This window comes from Gymnogyps californianus, chromosome 1 (genome assembly GCF_018139145.2).
Source record: "Gymnogyps californianus isolate 813 chromosome 1, ASM1813914v2, whole genome shotgun sequence".
In the NCBI taxonomy this organism is placed as follows: domain Eukaryota; kingdom Metazoa; phylum Chordata; class Aves; order Accipitriformes; family Cathartidae; genus Gymnogyps; species Gymnogyps californianus.
Genome location: NC_059471.1, coordinates 30,478,970 through 30,497,904, shown reverse-complemented (window position 1 = coordinate 30,497,904; position 18,935 = coordinate 30,478,970). Strand labels below are relative to the sequence as shown.

The 18,935-nt window shown below is 42.3% G+C and overlaps 1 protein-coding gene across 2 annotated transcripts in view; it reads right to left on the bottom strand.

The window, feature by feature from the left end:
• Positions 1 to 233: 233 nt before the first annotated feature.
• CAB39L (calcium binding protein 39 like) overlaps positions 234 to 18,935 on the bottom strand; it is a 46,663-nt gene continuing 27,961 nt past the window's right edge. The window contains exons 5-10 of one of the 2 annotated variants that reach the window (XM_050899551.1): positions 15,938 to 16,106; positions 11,723 to 11,782; positions 10,086 to 10,151; positions 9,247 to 9,390; positions 1,917 to 2,118; positions 234 to 1,377 (exon numbers count right to left, since the gene is read on the bottom strand). In XM_050899551.1, the coding sequence (XP_050755508.1) occupies positions 1,939 to 2,118; positions 9,247 to 9,390; positions 10,086 to 10,151; positions 11,723 to 11,782; positions 15,938 to 16,106 (619 nt within the window). In that variant the 3' untranslated portion in view covers positions 234 to 1,377; positions 1,917 to 1,938. Of the gene's footprint in view, positions 2,119 to 9,246; positions 9,391 to 10,085; positions 10,152 to 11,722; positions 11,783 to 15,937; positions 16,107 to 18,935 lie in introns of both variants that reach the window. The other variant, XM_050899543.1, reaches the window with a different exon arrangement.

Genomic DNA, 18,935 nt, shown 5'->3' with positions numbered 1-18,935 from the left:
TGAAGATCGCAGTCAGGCTAAGCTGGACTGCAGCCTGTGTCGCCAGGCCCCCTGCCAGCCAGGGCTGCAGATGTGATGCTTGCAGAGTGCATTAGCTCTGAAGGCAGAGCTCATCTCTCTCTCTCCATCTGCTGAAACTGGTTGGCAAAGGAGAGAAAGAATTTAGCACTGCGCAGAGTCTGGCTATCCAGAAAGGCAAGAGGAAAAAAACAGAAATAAAGGGTGATCAGTAATCATGCCTTTAATAGCTTGTAAATATTTTTTTTTTTTTTATTCCAGGCAACTAAGATGTACATTTGTTGTGTATAGCTGACATCTGAAAGAAACATAGGTCCACAATCTGTTCCGTTTCATCCCTTTTCTAAAGCACATAAATTAATGTATCAGTCACCCCAATATACAACAGTTTAATGAAGGAAAAGGTCTTGTTCTGTTTTTACAATTCAGTTTCACCTTTTCATCTGAAGCATTAGCTAGAGTTTTAGCTAAATAATTGTCTTACAACAAATAGGAAAACTCAGAACTTAGGCTGTCCAGAAAAATTCAAGAAATTTCCACTCCCTGCTCTCAAACTCCACTTCCTAATAAAGCATCAGAGCAACATTTTCATTTCCCGCTAGAAAACAAAAGACCCCAAAAACTCTTCAAACACACCTGGGAAACACTGTTTGGACCGCAGAGCTTATTAATCTTAAAACATTAACAGTGCAACGATTTCCCCTTCTACAACTTCAACGCAGAACCTGAATTCACATCGGGATGAACAAGGATAGAAAACACCAGACTACAAGTAGCCTTTGGTGCCTGGGGCTGCTCAATGGCCTCCCACACTTGATTTAGGTATCCAATAAATGCTCTCGGCTTTGAGAGCACCTGCAGACTCAGGAACCCCAGGCCACGCAGCGGTGCAGGCTGAGGCCATTTCAGCATCCCCTTGCTCAACTCGGCTCAACCCTGCCTTGCACAGCCGGGATTTGAATCCGGATGGGAAGACGCTGAGGACCCTCCTCTCACACTGGTGCTAGGGCTCAGCGCTTGGCATGATTCAGCCATGTAGCTCTGGCCACCACCCAAATTTATTCCCACTGACACAGGGGACAGGCTTCTTGCTGATTTTAGTAGGTGCAGGATGACTTTATTAGCAACACAGCATGGGCCTTGACGGAGGGGGTGTTGCTCTTGCCTTCTTCCCATTGGGGAGTACATGGGCACCATGTACCTGGGGCTGCTCCTCATCAGTCTGCTTGGGAGCTGGTGGGAATAGCCTGTGCTCTAGCACAAGGTAGATCACGTACAGGAAAATGGGAGGCAGGTAGAAACAGCTCATCTGGCTGATGTCTTCATCCATTCCCTAGCACTGAATAGAAAACCTCTGATCTAGGGGAAAAGAAAACTTAAAGATGAAAGAACACAAAAATAAAGCAAAAACGTGACCTTTACTGCTTTTTCATCTGCCACTGTTTTGACTAAAGAACCCGATCTATAAGTGCAGCTAACTCCAGAGACGAACGTACTCTTTCACAGTCTTGTGTGTGTGCAGCACTAGAACAAAGTCACAACTACAGGTGCAAAGGAACATTACAGTCCTCAGAAGACCTACTCTGCGCACTCACCAACAGCTTGAGTTTGCTGATAAAGTTAAGCAAAGAGGTTCATTCTTCTTGAGCACAAATGAAAATCTGTCAAACCAGCTTCTATTACAGAGATTCTAAACTGACATAAATAATTATAGTCTTGATTAAAAATAATATATTATTCTAGATTTTTGTTTTTTTTAGTTTTCATGTAAAACCCCTATACTCTTGACATCTAGGAACAAAGACAAAATAAAAACGAGGCACTTGCTGTGCCTTCTCAAGCACTATTGTGGTGTTTAAGGGACACAGAGAAACTTAACAAATGAGATTAATGCCTACAGTGGAAAACGAGAGGAGTTCTTCATGCCGTTGGCTTTTTCAAGTCTCGGATTTGCTTAATCAGGTAGTTCTTCTCATCAGTAAATTGTTCGTCATCCGTCCTCTCTTTCTGGAAATTGCTCAGAAACTCAATTAGCTTGGGTTGGTTTTTCAACAGGATTTCCACAATAGGCTGTGTTTTGTTTGGACTGGCCACAAAAACCTAACATGCAAACAAACCCAGGCAGAGGGAGAGGGAGAGGGGGAGAGAGAGAGAGAGAGATGGACATCAGTCACAATACTGCCGTAAGTTATTTTCTAACAAGTCAGCTGAAGGCTGGCAGGCAGATACTCTGCCGCTACACACCTTGTCCCAAGGCTCAGAGAGAGGAGTTACAAACATGTTGGTTCAACAGCAAATTGAAGCAAAGCTATGCCTGCATGTGATATCGCTTCCCTTTAATTCTGTTCTTTGTTGATAAAGCGTTTGATTGTAAACCTAGCTGCTGAGAGCAGGCTAGCAATTCTCAGCCTCTCCCACATGCAAGACTTAAATACATAGAAATTAATTATCAGGAGAACAGAAAAGCTTTATGTCAGTATTGATATCATTTCCATGCTAAACCAGGCCTAAAATTAGACTTGCCTGCTTTGTTTTGGTTTGGAAAGCTATGTCAGAGGCTCCACTCCTGCAAAGCCTAAAGCTGCAGAGTTTTCCAGCTCTGAACATGACCCCCTACTCCACGACACTGTTTCTTTAACATTTTCTCTGCTGTACGTGCCAGCTGATGACAGGAAACTTAAGGCTGGTTGTAAAGGCCAGCGGTGACAAGCTCTTCCCAGGGACCTCAGGGTGCCGCGGAGATGCGGGCTCTGCGGCCATCAGTCAGGAGGGGCAGACGGGGCGGGGGGCCGGTGGTGGGAACACATGCGCAGCACACCCCCGGCCACCCTGGGAGGAGCTCCCACATCTGGCTCGCACCGAGGTTACCATGGCTGGTCAACAAAACACCGCCCGAGCCCTTGTGCCACGACATAAATAACTTGAGTTATTCTCTACCCGACGAGAAGAAATTAAGGATGGACAGAACTGGAAAACGTCCAGCTTCCCTCCAAGCCTGTCCAAACCAGAATGAAAACAAACATCTGCTGACGGTACAGAATGGCATGCTGTCCGGCCGAGCACAGGCGGCACCACCACTTGCCCGGCCCTGGGGCCGCTGGCTCCAGACCTGGGGCTCTTCTGCAGGTTCATTTATCTCCACTGAGATTGTGCCCACAGGAAAACCTGGGCCACGTCCAGCTGCGCAGGGAGGTGCTGTGTTACATGATGAGGAACACGCACGAACCGTCCTGGCGGGCTGCATTACAGCCCCTTGCCCCCAGAAACAACACCTAGTAAAGCCTGGGACAGGATTCAGACTGGACCCACCGTTAGGCTTCATACTCCCCCATTAGGGGATGTTATACAAGTGGTGTGGAAAATGCCACACGTGGGGCATGTGTGGAAGGAATGGCGCTCGGCACACATCAACAGTGCCACACTAAGTACTTCTGCCCAGACAGGGAGGTAAGACTATTTTTTTTTAATTCCATAAAGGTGAGGCAAAGCATGTACTCTTAAACCCTGGCATCCTGATGCCGTAAGAGCCCTAATCCCTGCCTATGCTTTTGTCTCCTCTAGATCCCTCCTCCTCAGGTTGCTCCTAGGAGTCCCTGCTTCAAGGTACTCTGCTCTGGGGAAAGAGCTGCAACCTCTGCCATGCTGGGTGAACGCTCCCTAGCCCAGGCCCAAAGTCTTTTACAAAGTTTTCCTTCATCTAGTGCCCAGACCATGGTCCCTGTGACAGTATAGTATCTGTAGTTATTCACACTCTCTTTGCACAGGCCTCCACATCACCTTTCTCTGACTACCCTGAGCTATAACCTCAAATAATTTATTTTTATGCCTATTTGCCACCTAAAATGTCTCAAGAGTAGCACCAACAGCCCCAACTTCCAAGGATCCCTTCAGAGCAGCCACTCTAAAATAACAGCTTTTCTGCACGATGCTCCAAGCACTCAAAGTGCAACATCTTACCAGGGACACATCTATCAGTGGGTCGGACAGCTAGTTCACACTCTCACTACACTTGATGGACTGTCAATAGCTGATTGTTCTGTTGCTGCCTGCAGCATCTTAAAAGCAGTATCTCTTCCCTTGCAAATGACTTTGATATGCTGCTATTGATGGGTTGGTTCCCCATATGAGAAATAAAGGGTTTGGGGATGTAAATCACTACTGAATATACTTTACAGCTTCCAGTCTGTGCCTTATCTAAGGAATACAAATCTTGAAGTCTCGTGGGTACGAATGTTCGGCTCTGGCTGAGACTGCGGCAGTTCATGCTCTTAGCTCAAGCAGCCCCACGATGCAGCTCCCCACGTGCTGACCTACAGCAGGTCACCGTGCTGATGGAGGCTGGATACTTCCAAGATTTGGACCATGATTAAGCCCTAAGTCGTCTGGACAAGCTTCCGTTGAGAAAAGCAGTACGTAAGTCTATGGGCAGGGATGAGGAAAGTACCCGTTCCAGATCTTCATTAAACGTTTTTAATTTTGGAGTTCAGTTCCCCCTTTGTGACCAGGAGAAGAAAACGACCAAGTAAACTGACAGGACCCACATTTTCAGAAATAATCTGATTACGGACTGACCTTGAAGTGCTGAACATCTTCCATCAATGAATATTAGGCCTCCTTATAAAGACAACTGAAGGCTGACTCTCAAAAGGAAGAATTCTAAATCATTCTTCTTGTAAAAGCTATCTGGTCTGCAAACAGAACTGGAAGGTTTTAGTGGTAAACCTAGTAAAAACCAGCATTTCATATTGGTCCTACAACTGGTATTATCAGAGCAAATAATTAAAGAACTTAGTTTAATAGAAGACATCACATCCTGTTTATCTTCCTGCTCGATTATTTATAGATTATAATCTTCCCCTCGCAAAACTGTCAAACTGAACATTCAAACAAAGATCATCTTGACTGCCAGTCTTGCTCAGTGTCAACAGGGACTCATAAAGAGAGAATGTTAAAGGACCAGAAAATTCCTGAAATGTTATTCAATACTTCGGCTAAGCAAACAGAATCAATTCTGCCAGTATCAACTCATCAGCTTCACAAAGCCCAGGATTAGGACCACCATGAGACTTTACTTTTAAAAGAGCCTCCCACATTCAGAACTCTGTATTGTCACAGAGGAGGAGATAAATCCCTGAAAACAGAAATAATTATTAATGCTATTATCTGGAACATTTCTACTGAAATGAAGTATAACTGAAACTAAAACACTTCACAGAGAACTTTGTTTAACTTATGGTTTTATTATGAAAGGTTGCGTGTTCTAGAGCACTTAATTCAGATATATGAAAGCGACAGAGACCAAAATAAAGAGAGTACTCGTATTAAAATTCCTACTCTAAAAATAGATGTTTCAGCACAGTTCCGTTTTGTGAATGTTTGCAAAAGGCCTGGAATGAAAATCAATGCTGAAGCTTCAAAAGTTGTCCAAAGTAGAACTGTTGCTCTCTTCTCCATTAAAAGTCATACACTGGATTTCTCCAAACAAATACCAAAATCACTTGATTAGAGAATCTGACTTTGTTTCCTGACAATTAATAACCAGGCATCACCACCCTCTGGGACTGCAGCAGAGCAAAAGCGATTACAGAGGTTGGATACCCTGGATTGGGCATTTTAAGACTTACTCTGGGGTCACGCACAATCTTACTGTGTCAGGAAACTGCCCACAGAAGTGCCTTATGGTTCACGTTGCTTACAGCACAATGCTTCGCATAACACTTCTTGCCCTTTAAACTCTCCAGCTAAGAAACAGAGAGGACACATCCCCACAAACGTGGTTTCAGCTTCGTACCAAGAGGAAACTGTCAGTCCAGTGAAATTACATGAGACCGTTTGCAGTGCAAGCTGCAGGAGGTAGCTCTGTAATGTGCACGAAAGAGAATGGAAAAATGAAACTAAGGTCACAAAAGACAGTGTACCCATTCTATTTTTAGATTTAAACAGTAAAATCTCTTACTAAATGTCTGCTTAAGAACAAGTAAGTTGCATAATCCCAATTCACCGCTACAGGGTGTTTTCCTCAAAATAATCTAATTGTTTATGTGAAAGCCAAGAGAGCTCGTTATTAGCCTTTATTTGTAAATGCGTAAGGACAAAGGAATACCCGCACCACGTTCACGTACGTCTGAAAGATTTAGTCTCCCCTACAGGCAAACTCAAAGCAGGCTCCACTAATAACTGTCACAAATCCATCACAGGAGCTGGAGAGCCCTTCCCAATATTTGGTCCTCAAAGTGTGCATGTTCAAGACTGAGACCTCTCCACTGAAATCAATGCAGAGAAGAACTGGTGACTCTCAAAGCCTACAACTCTAGGTGACCCCATTGGATTATTTATGGAGGAGAAGGAAAGGGGTGAGGTGTGTTAGCTTTTCCTGATGATTAAATACTGGCTGATCCTCATGCATACATTGTCTGGGACACGCAGCTTTACAAAGCAGCCACAGGCCTTTAGGATGGTGCTGCAAGGCAGAAGCTCCATTTTGCTCAGGCAAAAGGAAGAGAAGGAGCTGGAGCTAGGAGGAAGATCAAGCATCTCCTCAATGGAGAATGGAAGGAGGCACTGCAAGTGGGTGCTCTGTTTGTCTTTAATTTCCCACCCAAAGCATCCTGGATGAGTGAAATGTTCTCAGAGCTTGGAGGGGCATTTTCAGCCATGAAATGTTCCTGCAAAACATTTTTGTGCTAGAGGTGCTCATCATTTTCATTTCTATCTTACGGTTTTGAATCTCCAATAATTAGAAATTGCCTCAGGGAGGTAAGAGTCCCATGCCCTTTTTGGGGTCAGCTGGGGCACGGGAGTCTTGGAATCTGGATGCTTACAAAACAAGCACTTTTTCATTTCGACTGTGTCTAACTGGTGAAACATCTAAAGCAGGTAATTTAAACCCAAATCTTTTGGCAGCTCAGACAGAGCAGCAAGTATCCACTTCTCAGCAGACCTTTGATTTCAAATCACTGTGGTTAGTCTACTGTAATTTCAACCAGGACTGCACAGGTATTTTGCAAGCACAATTTAAAAATGCAGGCACAGTTTAAAATTTATGAGATTAAAAGCAGAGCACAAGATTCCTCTCCCAGTTACATTAGCATGGAATCATTACAGCTGACAAGAGAACCGGGCTGAGGGACACTAACCCAGAAACAGGAGGCAGGGACACTGCAGAACAGGGCACAACCAGCCAGTGGTGTTTTCCCCCATTCTCTTAAATATTTAAGGATTTCCTTTAGTAGTTCTCAAGAAGTTAGAATTCAATTTAAGAAGTGAAATCAGAGGAAAACAATCTTCTCTGACCCGCTCTACAAAGCTAATTCACAATGCAATTTTCTATCACATACCCTATAACCACCCTGCCCACTGGGGAGAAGCTGAATGCTTCTACATCCAGCTAACCCAGCTCCTCAGTGAGGACCTAAAAGGCAAGCTCTGCTGCACTTCTAGAGTTACTCTAGTGTGCTGCTGGTGGTTATAAACAAGCAGTTTCCAGCTGATCAGGTTCTGCTCTGAGTCTGCAATTTCCCCACAACGAGCACTATACATGTGAGATAGCGTGAGGAATGCCATGGCACCCGCTTAAATGCTGCTGACGGGTACCACTGGAAAAAACCAACAACATCCCATGGAGGTTAGTATCCGAGGACAGAGTTTGGCCCTTTGAACTGAAGGGACACAACGTTACCACCGCGCGCTGTTTGTTTTGCTGGGCACCCCAAGGCCTCAGCATTATGTCCACATGGTAGCAATTGCAAGTGGTCAAGCAAGGCTGAGCCTACAATATCTCCACTCTAACTGGAAATGGGACGCAACATACTGGAAAAGGAAAGGAAGGGAGGAATGGGAAGACAGAATGGGAGCAACAGCAACGCATGACATGGTTGCACACTGGAATCCTTTCAAGTTATTCCAAATCTTTTCAAATGCCTCTTAAAATAAGCGAAATCAGCTGTTCCCAAGGCCTGGGCCATGCCTATCGTTAATTCAGGAACAGCAACTCATATGTTTCATACATAAAAATCTGGCATTTATTCACAGAGTGGCTAAGAGAGCCCAATCCTCTGATCCCTTCCCTCCATAGGCATCTCAAAGGCTGCAAGTGTTTGGCTCCTGACTGTTCGCTTATCTTGGAGCCACATACCTCCTGATAAGGAGGAGGAGCAGAAGTTAGTCACAGTGGCTCAGCTGACTATGGAGGAAGTCAGCAAGGGAACAGCTTACCAAGCTGCTTATTTCAGGAAGGGAATTTTTTTTTTTAATCCTCCTTGAAGCTTTTTTTGGGGGGGAAACAAAAAGCTTTTTGGAGAAGCTGCACATCCTCTAAGCCTCCACACTGAAGATCTGAAAGCTTTTTTCCAAATCAGAAATGGCAGAAGTACAAAACTCAAGTCACCCTGAATTTGTGGAGGGTGATGTAACCTTTTTCCAATAGCATGCCTTTTAGTGTGATCTGGTATCTTTCTTAACCATCTTGGGGAAGGATATCCTTACAGGCTCAATATTCCTCTTCTGAAAATCATTAACAACTCTATTTACATAGTTTGCAATTAATGTGTTCATTCCAAATTAAAGGTAGTTTTGCATAATAACAATCCAACTCACCCTCTGTCCCAGAGCAGAGAACTTTTTTGATAGGAAAATGGTAAACTCTCCACTTATTAACATTAATCATCATGAAAAAGGGGACACTGATTGGGTCTGGTAATTGTTTAAGACTGCATTAATGATCACTGCAAAAGGACGGAAGGATTAAACTCATTTCAAGCTCAGATTTACCAAATCTTTTTAATACCTTTAAAAGCAAATTGTGTTCACACTGATGCACAGCACCAGCACCTTCTACTTTTAGTCTTAATGTAGAGTTTTAAGACTTTTATTTTTATCTTTACCCAGAATCACATGGTAAAATGACCTAAGAGTTGGGGGAAGGTACCCTGCATACTACCTAGAAGCTGTGTATTTTGTTACCTATAGCATTCACCTCATCACTACTTGACTGACTACCCTCAGCCCAAACCAAAATGATGCTGCTTTAGATCTCACCTGAAGGAAGGCAAACAGAAATCAGAGGCTGAGAGATAGAAAGGTTTTCAATGAAGACATTCTCAAATGCTGGAAGTGACTGTAAACCCCAAACTTTGCCTTAATTTTCTGGGCTTTCTCTTGCCCACCTTGAAAGACACTTTTATGAGGAGAAGAGAAAGTCTGCCACCTCTACAGCTCATACTAGCTCACCTTGAACACATGGAATGCTTCAAACTGAATGTTGGGGCTTTTATCTCGCAGCAAGTTCATCATCAACTTCAGATTTTCTGGTTTGCTGATGTATTTTGTCATGATGGCAAAGTTGTGTCGGTCCAGAATCAACTCACCCAGTAGCTATAGACACAATTACAAAAAATCCCATTTTTTTCAGTTCACCACATTATTTTTGAATGCAAAGAAAGCAGCAACATATTTTAAAGCTTGCCTAAGAGGTTTCAATGTCACTACCTTTTAAAAAAAAAGTAACTAGACTTGATATCATGCAGTGAGTTACTTAATGCCCAGTAATGCTCATCTTCTCAATACTACAGAGAAGGATCCCACATATGGGCTGGTATAATAGGAGCTGGTGTGAGCCAGCTAGGACAGAAGCAAGTGTAGTGCAGCCATCCCACAAAGACACCTTCATTTCATTCGGATGTTACATTAACACGCCTATCTGGTCCCATCTGTAGGTCATGTCAGACTTGGTGCTGTAGCAGCAAGCAGCACCAGGCAGAGACTATCACGTTACTCTCAAGTTCTGAACCATAGGTTCATTTTAACCTATGTTCTGAACCAAAGTACAGATTTGAGGTTAGAGGAAAAATGATAGTGCTTGTTCCATAGAAACGGCCCAATGCTTCATCAGAGATCCAGGAAAGAAAAGACACAGTGAGCTCTTGTACATTCTAAGAGGAGCATCCCAAGCACTTATTTCTTTTTTGTTAGAAAGTACGTGGCTGCTCTGTTGCCATACATGCATCTTGATATTCTGCATAACATGGAGTTCAAATTTAGAAGGAAAGTGCTGAGAGACTTGACTTTACCTTCAAAGATTGTCTCTTTGTTACGTAATTCTCAGAATGAAGGAGTTTTTCATAATCCTCAAAGATCTAGAGTAACAAGAAAACACAAATGCATTCAATTCATGTCCATCCTTCCTCCTCCTGGTCCTTCCCACCCCAGAGGAGCAGCAGAGGCCGCAGCAGTGCCACCCTCTAACACTTCACTGCAATGCCAGGCCCAGCTCTCATGGCCTTTTTTCTTGGCTGGTTATCATGCAGTGAATTAACGCCCAGGAACACTCCTCTTCCAAATACTGCAGAGGGGGATACCACATATGGACTGGATGTAACAGGAGCTGGTGTGAGCCAACTAGGACAAAAGTAAGCCACTGCCCGTACAGCCTTCTCTTACAGGAGGGTGAATCTGCTGCCAGGACATGTGGTTCCAGCACGTAACGTCCACTCACTCATATCGTGGTCACGACTTGCTGTGTGATTTAATACAATACCCCAAATTGGTGACGGTACATCCCATGCTGGCATACGCCAAAAGGTCCTTTTGTGAGGTGCCACCTCACCTGCCTTCAGCACCCTCACTCGTCAAAGCCATTTGCCCAACGAGGGTCACTGGGAGCCGAGCACGTGCTGGCTTTTGCAGGACTGGGCCAAGGGAATCTTGCGGTCAAGAAGACTGAGAGAGAAGGCTACGATATGTTCAAACCATCTACCAAACAAGCAAAAAAACCCAACACTGCTGTCCAAGAATCATCTAAAAAAATGCTCGCTTCCACAATTTATACTTAAAAATTTTAAATGTTAAATAAACACAGAATGGGGACTGTTCCAGTGCAGTGCTTCAGTTTTAAGAGAAAAGATGAGCAGAGACACTAATTTTGCTCCAGTTAAGCTGCATTTGTGACCCAGCAATAATAAGCCTGATCTTTATTTAACCTTCTTGGTAACTCTAGAATGAAAGAAATAGTCTTCAGCCTTTTCACTTTGACAATGAAATAAAGAATACTTCAGGTAACATGAGAACATAACCCGTAGTCTAATTCCGTGATTCGTATCAGTCCAATTTTAGTTGATTCCAATGGAATTTTTCTGACCCACATTTGGTTCAAAACCGAGCCAAAAAATCAAAGTGAAAAAAGGCAGCTAACCAAGGGACTAATTGCCTTAGGATGGTAAGAGGAATACTCACACCTCAGTCCCCCATTTAGGTACATGTAATTTCCAGTAATGCTAAAACTTCTTCCAGTAACTCTTCTCCTCTGTCCCAAAGTATTATAAATAACACCGGTATGGCCCTATCGGTGCTGGAATATCACAAAACTGTTTTAAAATGTGCATGTTTTTTTCCCCATGATCTATTTATGTACAAAGTTTACAGTTCCATTCACATATGAGGAGATAGGATGCCTGCAGAAAGGAATAAAACTTGCTTTTCAACTATGAGTTCTCTTGAAACCTTGGCGCGTGTCCCCAGGTGTGTGCAGAGGGGGTACCTGTATTTCAAACACCATGCGAGGATTCTGCTTTAGTAACAGCAATGTTTAGTTTTGCAGTCCTCTGTGACTATTTTATGTGGAGCACGAAACCCTCTGCTATTGAAAGCGCACTTTTTCCAGCTAAGCATGAACAGATTTTTAAAAAATTCTTCTAGCGTTTATACTTACTGCATCGTAATTTTGTTCCAGAAATTCTGCTACCAACAATTTGTGTCGTGTTAACAGGTCCTGGGGAAGAACAGAGAAAGGTTACCTGAGAGAGCGTGCTCATTTGATTGTCCCTTGATTCTCAAATGTATTTTAGCATTTTTTACCAGGTCATCTTTTAGAAGGTATTTACAACATGATTTCTATAGACAGAAATCATTTAAAAACAATACTGCATTGTGTGTTTAGTAGGATTTTAAGGAGAACTCAGTTAATGCTAACAGAATCAATATAAAACTATTCTAACACTCTTTCTTTATATTCCTTTTCCCTCCCACCTTTTCTCATGGTCACCGTCATAGTGCGCAGTACTTACAATAAACTGGGGTGGGGGAAAGGAAGAAAGTAAATTAACCCTTTATGGAGGGGTCAGCTACGATCCCAAAGCCAAAAGTGATCTACATGCTACCCCATAGCTGGAAATTATGCTAAGCTGGATCAACCGCTATTGCTCATCTCCAAGAATACAACAAGGAAGACTGAAATTTAACTGCTGTATATATACATTTATTTATTTAAAGCCTAAAAGTTAGGCACCAATCTAAGCTAGCCATCCAGGCTCCCTCCACAGCCCCTCCCTCCCCAGAGAGGCATCTCAGGTAGGTGGGATGAATTCCTTCTGCAGCTCTTTTTCTGCCCAAGGTGGGCTTACTGACACAAGCAGTAGCAGACCTTTTAGACAGCTGGATGGGATGCCTCCCACGCTAAAAGGCCAACTAATTCAAATTTAAATTACAGCAACCTCTCCCACAGAATGGGAATGCTGGTGCTCAGCAACAGAGATGCAAATGTTCAGCTCCAGAAGAAATCAAGTCTCTTTACTGGATGAATAGCTATGAAATGAAGTGGCCAGTTTGAGGCATTTAAGTTTAATTTTTATCTTATTGCCTCTTTTAAAACATAACACTGATCACAATAAATGCCTGATGAAGTCCATTCAAGTTGATATTTTTTCAGTGAATCAGTTTCTGCTATCTTTTTCATCATCTTTTCCTTGGCTTCCTTACCCAGAGTCAAGAGACTGAAGCTGAGTAGCTGAAGCAGATGCACAGACACATCCTCTACAGCATCACAAATAGAAGAAATCCTTTACATACTAATCCTTTAATTTATTTTTACTGTCAATTATAAGAGAAAAGCAAAGTGCTATAAAATCCAGTACATGTTTTTAATACATTCCTTTATTTAGCAGGACTGCAATGATAGCAGTTTAAAAGGCTGAGTGCAACAAATGTGATTCACAAGCTTTTACGCAGGGCACTCAGGAGGCAAGCACAACATTTTTCAATAGGGGGCACAAATGGAATATAATCCAAAATGAGTTTTTCACAGAAAATCACGAGAGAGCATGGAACAGCAGTATTCAATCAGCACTCTTTCCAACCGCTGCTGGTACCCTCCACAGTCGACACTATCTCTAAATACAAGCTGCTTTCCTCCGCATTTTTAGCAGCTCTGTTTCCTCTCTGCAGTGCACCTGGCTGAATTTAATTACAAAGTACATCTCCAGATCATAAAAAATTCCAATACTTCCCTACTATAAATATCCTCAGACTTTAATGCACATTTAATTAGCCCTCTCCTGGTGCACAGACTATCCAAGGCTTTCAGCTGTGAACCAGACACCCCAGTGGCAACACTACAAACCCAACATGGGGGAAATAGAACTGAAAACATGAGTTCAGTAATCCAGCCAGGGAGCAATCATAGCACTTATTTTTACGGTATTAGAAATGAGGTAGCTCCATATTTAATGATTCAGTCACTTCCACATCACTTCTTGCTGTTCCAGTTATTCAGAGTAACAGACAAATAGGAGATGAGATGAGATGAACAGCTGGTTTATTTCCAGAACTGACCATGTATCAGGTCAGGCAATTTAAAATAAGAGGCAATTTAAAAAAATGCAGTTTATAGATTTTTCCCAAGCATTTTAAAAGGTGATTTCTGCCCTATGTCTGAGGATGAACTGCCCTCATACTCCTCTCTTTCCAGTGCACGTGAGGATGTAGAATCCTATTTTTAAATCCTGCTAAAAATACACTCAGATCACAGGGGACAGAAGTAAATTCCCCAGCTGTAGATCTGTGAACGACATCAATCCCTCTTTTCTGGGGAGGGTTGCAGCAGTCTGCGGTCCCTGCCACAGCTTAACTGACCCTCATCCCCATCCTGCCTCCTGGCTGGGCTGAAGACTGTCCATCACCAACCACACACTCTGCTGTCCTGCTCAAAGCAGGACCTGGGGAAAAGATGCAAATCTCTTCTGTCAAGCTGGGAACAGAGTCCAGGAGCACTTTTGCTGACCAGAGACAAATACTCTTCCGAGCATAGGGTAAAGTGCCAGAGACAGAGGATTTAAATATCTCAGTTATGTTGCATTTTTATACAGTCCTACACTGTACTTTTACTTGTCTGTGTTTCTGTGCTACTTTCACTTTCATAACATTTACCACAACACCACAACAGCGCAACTTAAAATAATGGAAAGATTGATTGCTGCTATTGATTAATAGGTGGTTTCAATTGGTAATCCTGCTCAACTCATTACTGAAGAACGCAACGTTTTCTCCATCATGCACATCTTTACCCCATTCAGTAGGTTAGTAAAAACTGAGGCTGGCTTTCAGTATGCATTGAATTGCTGAGCTGAACTCTGACATTCCTTACAGTTATTCCTAAGGTCTATCTAATCATGTTTCTAATTAGCTTTGAGAGGAAAGAATGAACAACTTGTTTCTATGACAGCAAGGAACTCAATGATAGAAGAAAAAAGGAGTTATGTCTATAATTAGAAGAGTCTTTACCTGAAAAGAATTTTCCCCAGCTTGCTTAAATTGTTTTTCAGAAATAAACTAATCTTTCTGTACATTAAGCTCATAGGCACCAAATTTTGCTCAAAGACTATTGTCCTGGTTTTGGCTGGGATATAGTTAATTTTCTTCTTACTAGCTGGTACAGTGCTGTGTTTTGGATTTAGTGTGAGAATACTGTTGATAACATGCTGATGTTTTAGTTGTTGCTAAGCAGCGCTTATCTTAAGTCAAGGATTTTTCAGTTTCCCATGCTCTGCCAGCAAGCAGGTGTGCAAGAAGCTGGGAGGGAGCAGAGCCGGGGCAGCTGACCCGAACTAGCCAAAGGGATATTCCATACCATGGAACGTCATGCCAAGTATATAAACTGGGGGGAGCTGGCCAGGAAGGGCAGATCACTGCTCAGGCATCAGTCAGTGGGTGGTAAGCAATTGCATTGTGCATCACTTGTCTTTTCTTGGGTTTTATTTCTCTTTTTTTTTTTTAATACTCCTTTTCATTACAATTATTATTATTATTATATTTTTATTAGTAGTAGTATTATATTTTATTTTACTTCAGTTATTAAACTGCTCTTATCTCAACCCACGAGTTTTACTTTTTTTTCCCCGATTCTCCTCCCCATCCCACTGGGAGCGGGGAGGGGGGAGCAGCAGCATGGTGCTTTGCTGCTGGCTGGGATTAAACCATGACAACTAGCACCTTGCAGGAAAGATGATGGTCAAGTACAAACTCCAAGAAATTTGGCAAGCTTCACCCAACTTCATTTTTAATACAACACAGAGACTCTATACAGAGTCTATGCAGTGCTTTCACCTACTTAGCTCTTAGCAGTATGGTCCTTACACTGAACCATGGCTCACAAAAGTAAGCATATGAATACGTTGAAAAACAATCAGCAGGCATGGCATTAATCTAAACTTGACTGCCGTACTCGAAAGGGACAGCAAAAATCACAAGGATTTCAAAAACGAGTTTTAAATGATTCCTTCTATTTTCTGATTGTGATCATGATGGGTAGTGGTTTTGTCTCCAGGGAAGGCAGGGAGAGAAAAAGGTTACACATTTTACAAGAACTGTATGCAATACATGATTAATTTAAGTTTTAAATGGTTGCATAAAAGACCTTGGTTTATCAAGATGAAGAACATTAGTGAAATGTAAATCTGTATTGAATTAAAGATTCTTTGCAGACTTGATCACTGTTGTGAATCCTGTTACAAACAGACCAAGGATTAATTATATCCTTTACTGAACAATAAAAAAAGCCACCCAGTTTAAAGGCAACACAACATTCAGTGATGACTACCGATGGAGTGCCATTTTTGACACAACGCTACGACGCAGGTATCGAGTAATTTACCTTGAATGTAGCAAAGGCATCAGAAGCTATATCAAATGTTGACATTTCCACATATTTAAAAAAGTCTCTGAACTGTTCCGAAAAAAGTATGATTTTGGCCAAGGGTTCATGCCGGATGCACTCTCTCAGCATAATTCCACAACGTAAGGCAATATTTGGGGATTCATATCTGAAGAAGGAAAAGAAACAAAAAAGATCAAAACGCAGAAGAACAAAGATAAACGAGCACTCTTCCAGCAACAGGGAACTCTGTAGCATAGGGAACGCGTGCGCCAGAGGGGACACAACACACAGATGGCAGCCCCCAGCCACAGCACTGTACCCAGCTTCAGGACCTCAGCCCAAAGCTAAGGAGTGGACGCACTGATAAGGCTGCCAGTGTTTCCCATCGCAAACCTCTGCCTTTGCAAGCCAAAACACATTTCAGTGTAAATGTGCATTATACCTCTTCTCCGTGGAAAGACCGTGGGGAGTGCGTAACATTTCAACAGAGCTCCTTCACCCCTTTAGATTTATGAGAAGGCAAAGCCCATACAATATAACAATCTCCCTTTTCAGATTTAATTCTGAGCTCCTCAATTTATCCAAGAAAAATATAACACCTCATGACCATCCATCACCTCCCACTCCTCTTCTAGAGGACATCACTCTAGAATATTAATGTCTAACGAAGAAGGTAGGAAGAGTCTATGCAGGCAGTCTACACAGGATTAAGCCTTCTGTAGCTCTGAAGATCTTTTTTGCAGTTTAGGAGGAATTCTGCTCAATCCCTCCTCTGCAGAGGCTACGACTTTGTTCAGGAGACAAGTACTCGTTCCTCAAGTTACAATCCTGTTATGGCATGTGCATTGCAATAGCCAGGAGCCAGCACACTTCTCGATCTTGGAGAGGGAGGGAGGGGGGAGGCAATTCAGATCATCTTGTATTTCTATCAAGTCTTGATTTCTTTAAAGCTGAAATTAATCTGAAACAAAACTGTTAGAAACACAATTTAAAAAAAAAAAAAAAGAAAGGATGAAATCCAACAGTCAGGAAGGACTTAAAGTTAACTTCTTCCAGAAATCTTCAGTCATGTGAAAGTGGTGAAGTCCAAGGGGACAGAAAGCATGCTCTGTTTCAATAAGCTGGTTATACTATATCAGAACTGTGTATTATCACCAAGAGCTTATCAGCATCGTTTTTCCTTTGCACAATTAATTCCTATCACTAGGCCAAAAGAGAAAAAAAAAAAAAAAGAAGAAAAACACAAAATGCCATCTGTGCTGTAAGTGAGTGGGCCCTCAAATTTACCACCAGCTTGCAATTTAAAAGAATGGTAGTGTTTTGCGAGAATACCAGAGCTGCATACTTCAACCTCATGTCAACAATAGTTGGCTTAATGAAATGAATCACTGTTCCAAACAGGCAAATGAAACTTCCCACCCTCAAGGAAATGCAGGCACTCAAGCCCCTATTTGTTTCCTTTTGTGAAACACTTGCAAACGTGAATATATAACTCTTTAGACAACGGAAATTCGCTGATGTTTCCCGTTGAGGCATACCTCTCCTCAACTCCATTAACAGGAATACTAATTTTCAAGGAAAAAGAGGCGGAGTTGCTCCTAGGAGTGCAGCCAGGAAAATATTTAATAGTTGGCTAAGGAATATTTTGGTTGGAATAAAAGCAAATTACATTGTTTCCAGCACAATAACTTTTTAAAACCTAAGTATCAACAGAATCATTGTTAGTCAAATGCTCCATTATCTGGAAGTGGGTTATGGACCTTTGGCTGTTCACATAAGTGAGGGAACTTGGGTTTGGCTCCTGGAATATGCCTGGAAGAAGTTTACAGGCTGCCCAGTCACAACTGACATGTTCTCTGCACCCACACTTACATGCAAAGCCACCAGGCAGGAATGATAGAAATGTGTTTCAAAACCACTTCTAATGAGCAGTTTGTGCTCTATGCTGACGTATTCCCGCAGCAGAAGAAAATACTGAGTTCTCCTCTGTTCAGATGAATTTACAACCTAAAGAAATCCCCACATACTGACTACTAGGGGCAACCATAAAATGAAATAATGTACTTGAAATATTTCAAAACACTTATTGTGGAGGCTGAAAGAGGCAAGACTGAGAGCAGAGATGCATCTCAGTGCAACGGGAATCATACTTGCATGGCTAGTGCAGAAGATGGTACAAGGTAAGGACCACAGGCAGGAGAATAGGAAGGCATCGAGCCTGGGAGACACAAGGTCTTGACAAACAAACAGCTATATTCTGATCTGATTTTACACTAACTTCTATAGCCTGAGTTTATCCTTGGATAAACTCAAGGAGAATTCTGCAACTTCAGCCAATATACCATTAAAGCTTTAACTGCACTGTGATCTGAAGAGGTCATCACAAAACAGATCGGGGCAGTGACTAAGTATGTTAGAGATAGCATGCGGCATGATATATATTCACAAAGGAGCTTATAAATTTGTCACTTGTGAGAAACAATGCAAGTGCCACAAACTTCAAGTCCTCTACAGTCACTGTACTAGAGGGAAAATATTTTAAATTACAAAGGACCGAAGTTATTTCTGGGCTAATGCAATATGCTGACACCGGAGAAAAAATTTGGCCCAAATATAACTGGTACTCTATATACACCAAACATTGTATTCATCTGAAATCCTACTCATACACAAAGCCTGCACACACAGAAAATAAGATACTATTAAAGTAAGTCCTCATGCAGCAGGAAGATCAATTAACCTACCAAAAAACAAACAAACAAAAAAAAAGTAGTGAACTATGTGCTGTATGTTTTTCTGAAGCTGAGAAGCTGGAAGGAAGTAGCCAACAAGTAAAACGAAGCCTAAAAGGTAAGAACAGTTATCTCAAGCTGGCAGTGCCGCTGGAGTATTAGGCAGGAAACACTGGGTGGGAGCTCTGATTCAGGATCCTTCCCACTCAACAGAGCTCACATTATGCAACGAAAAAGCAACCTTTTGTTGATGCTGTTAGGAA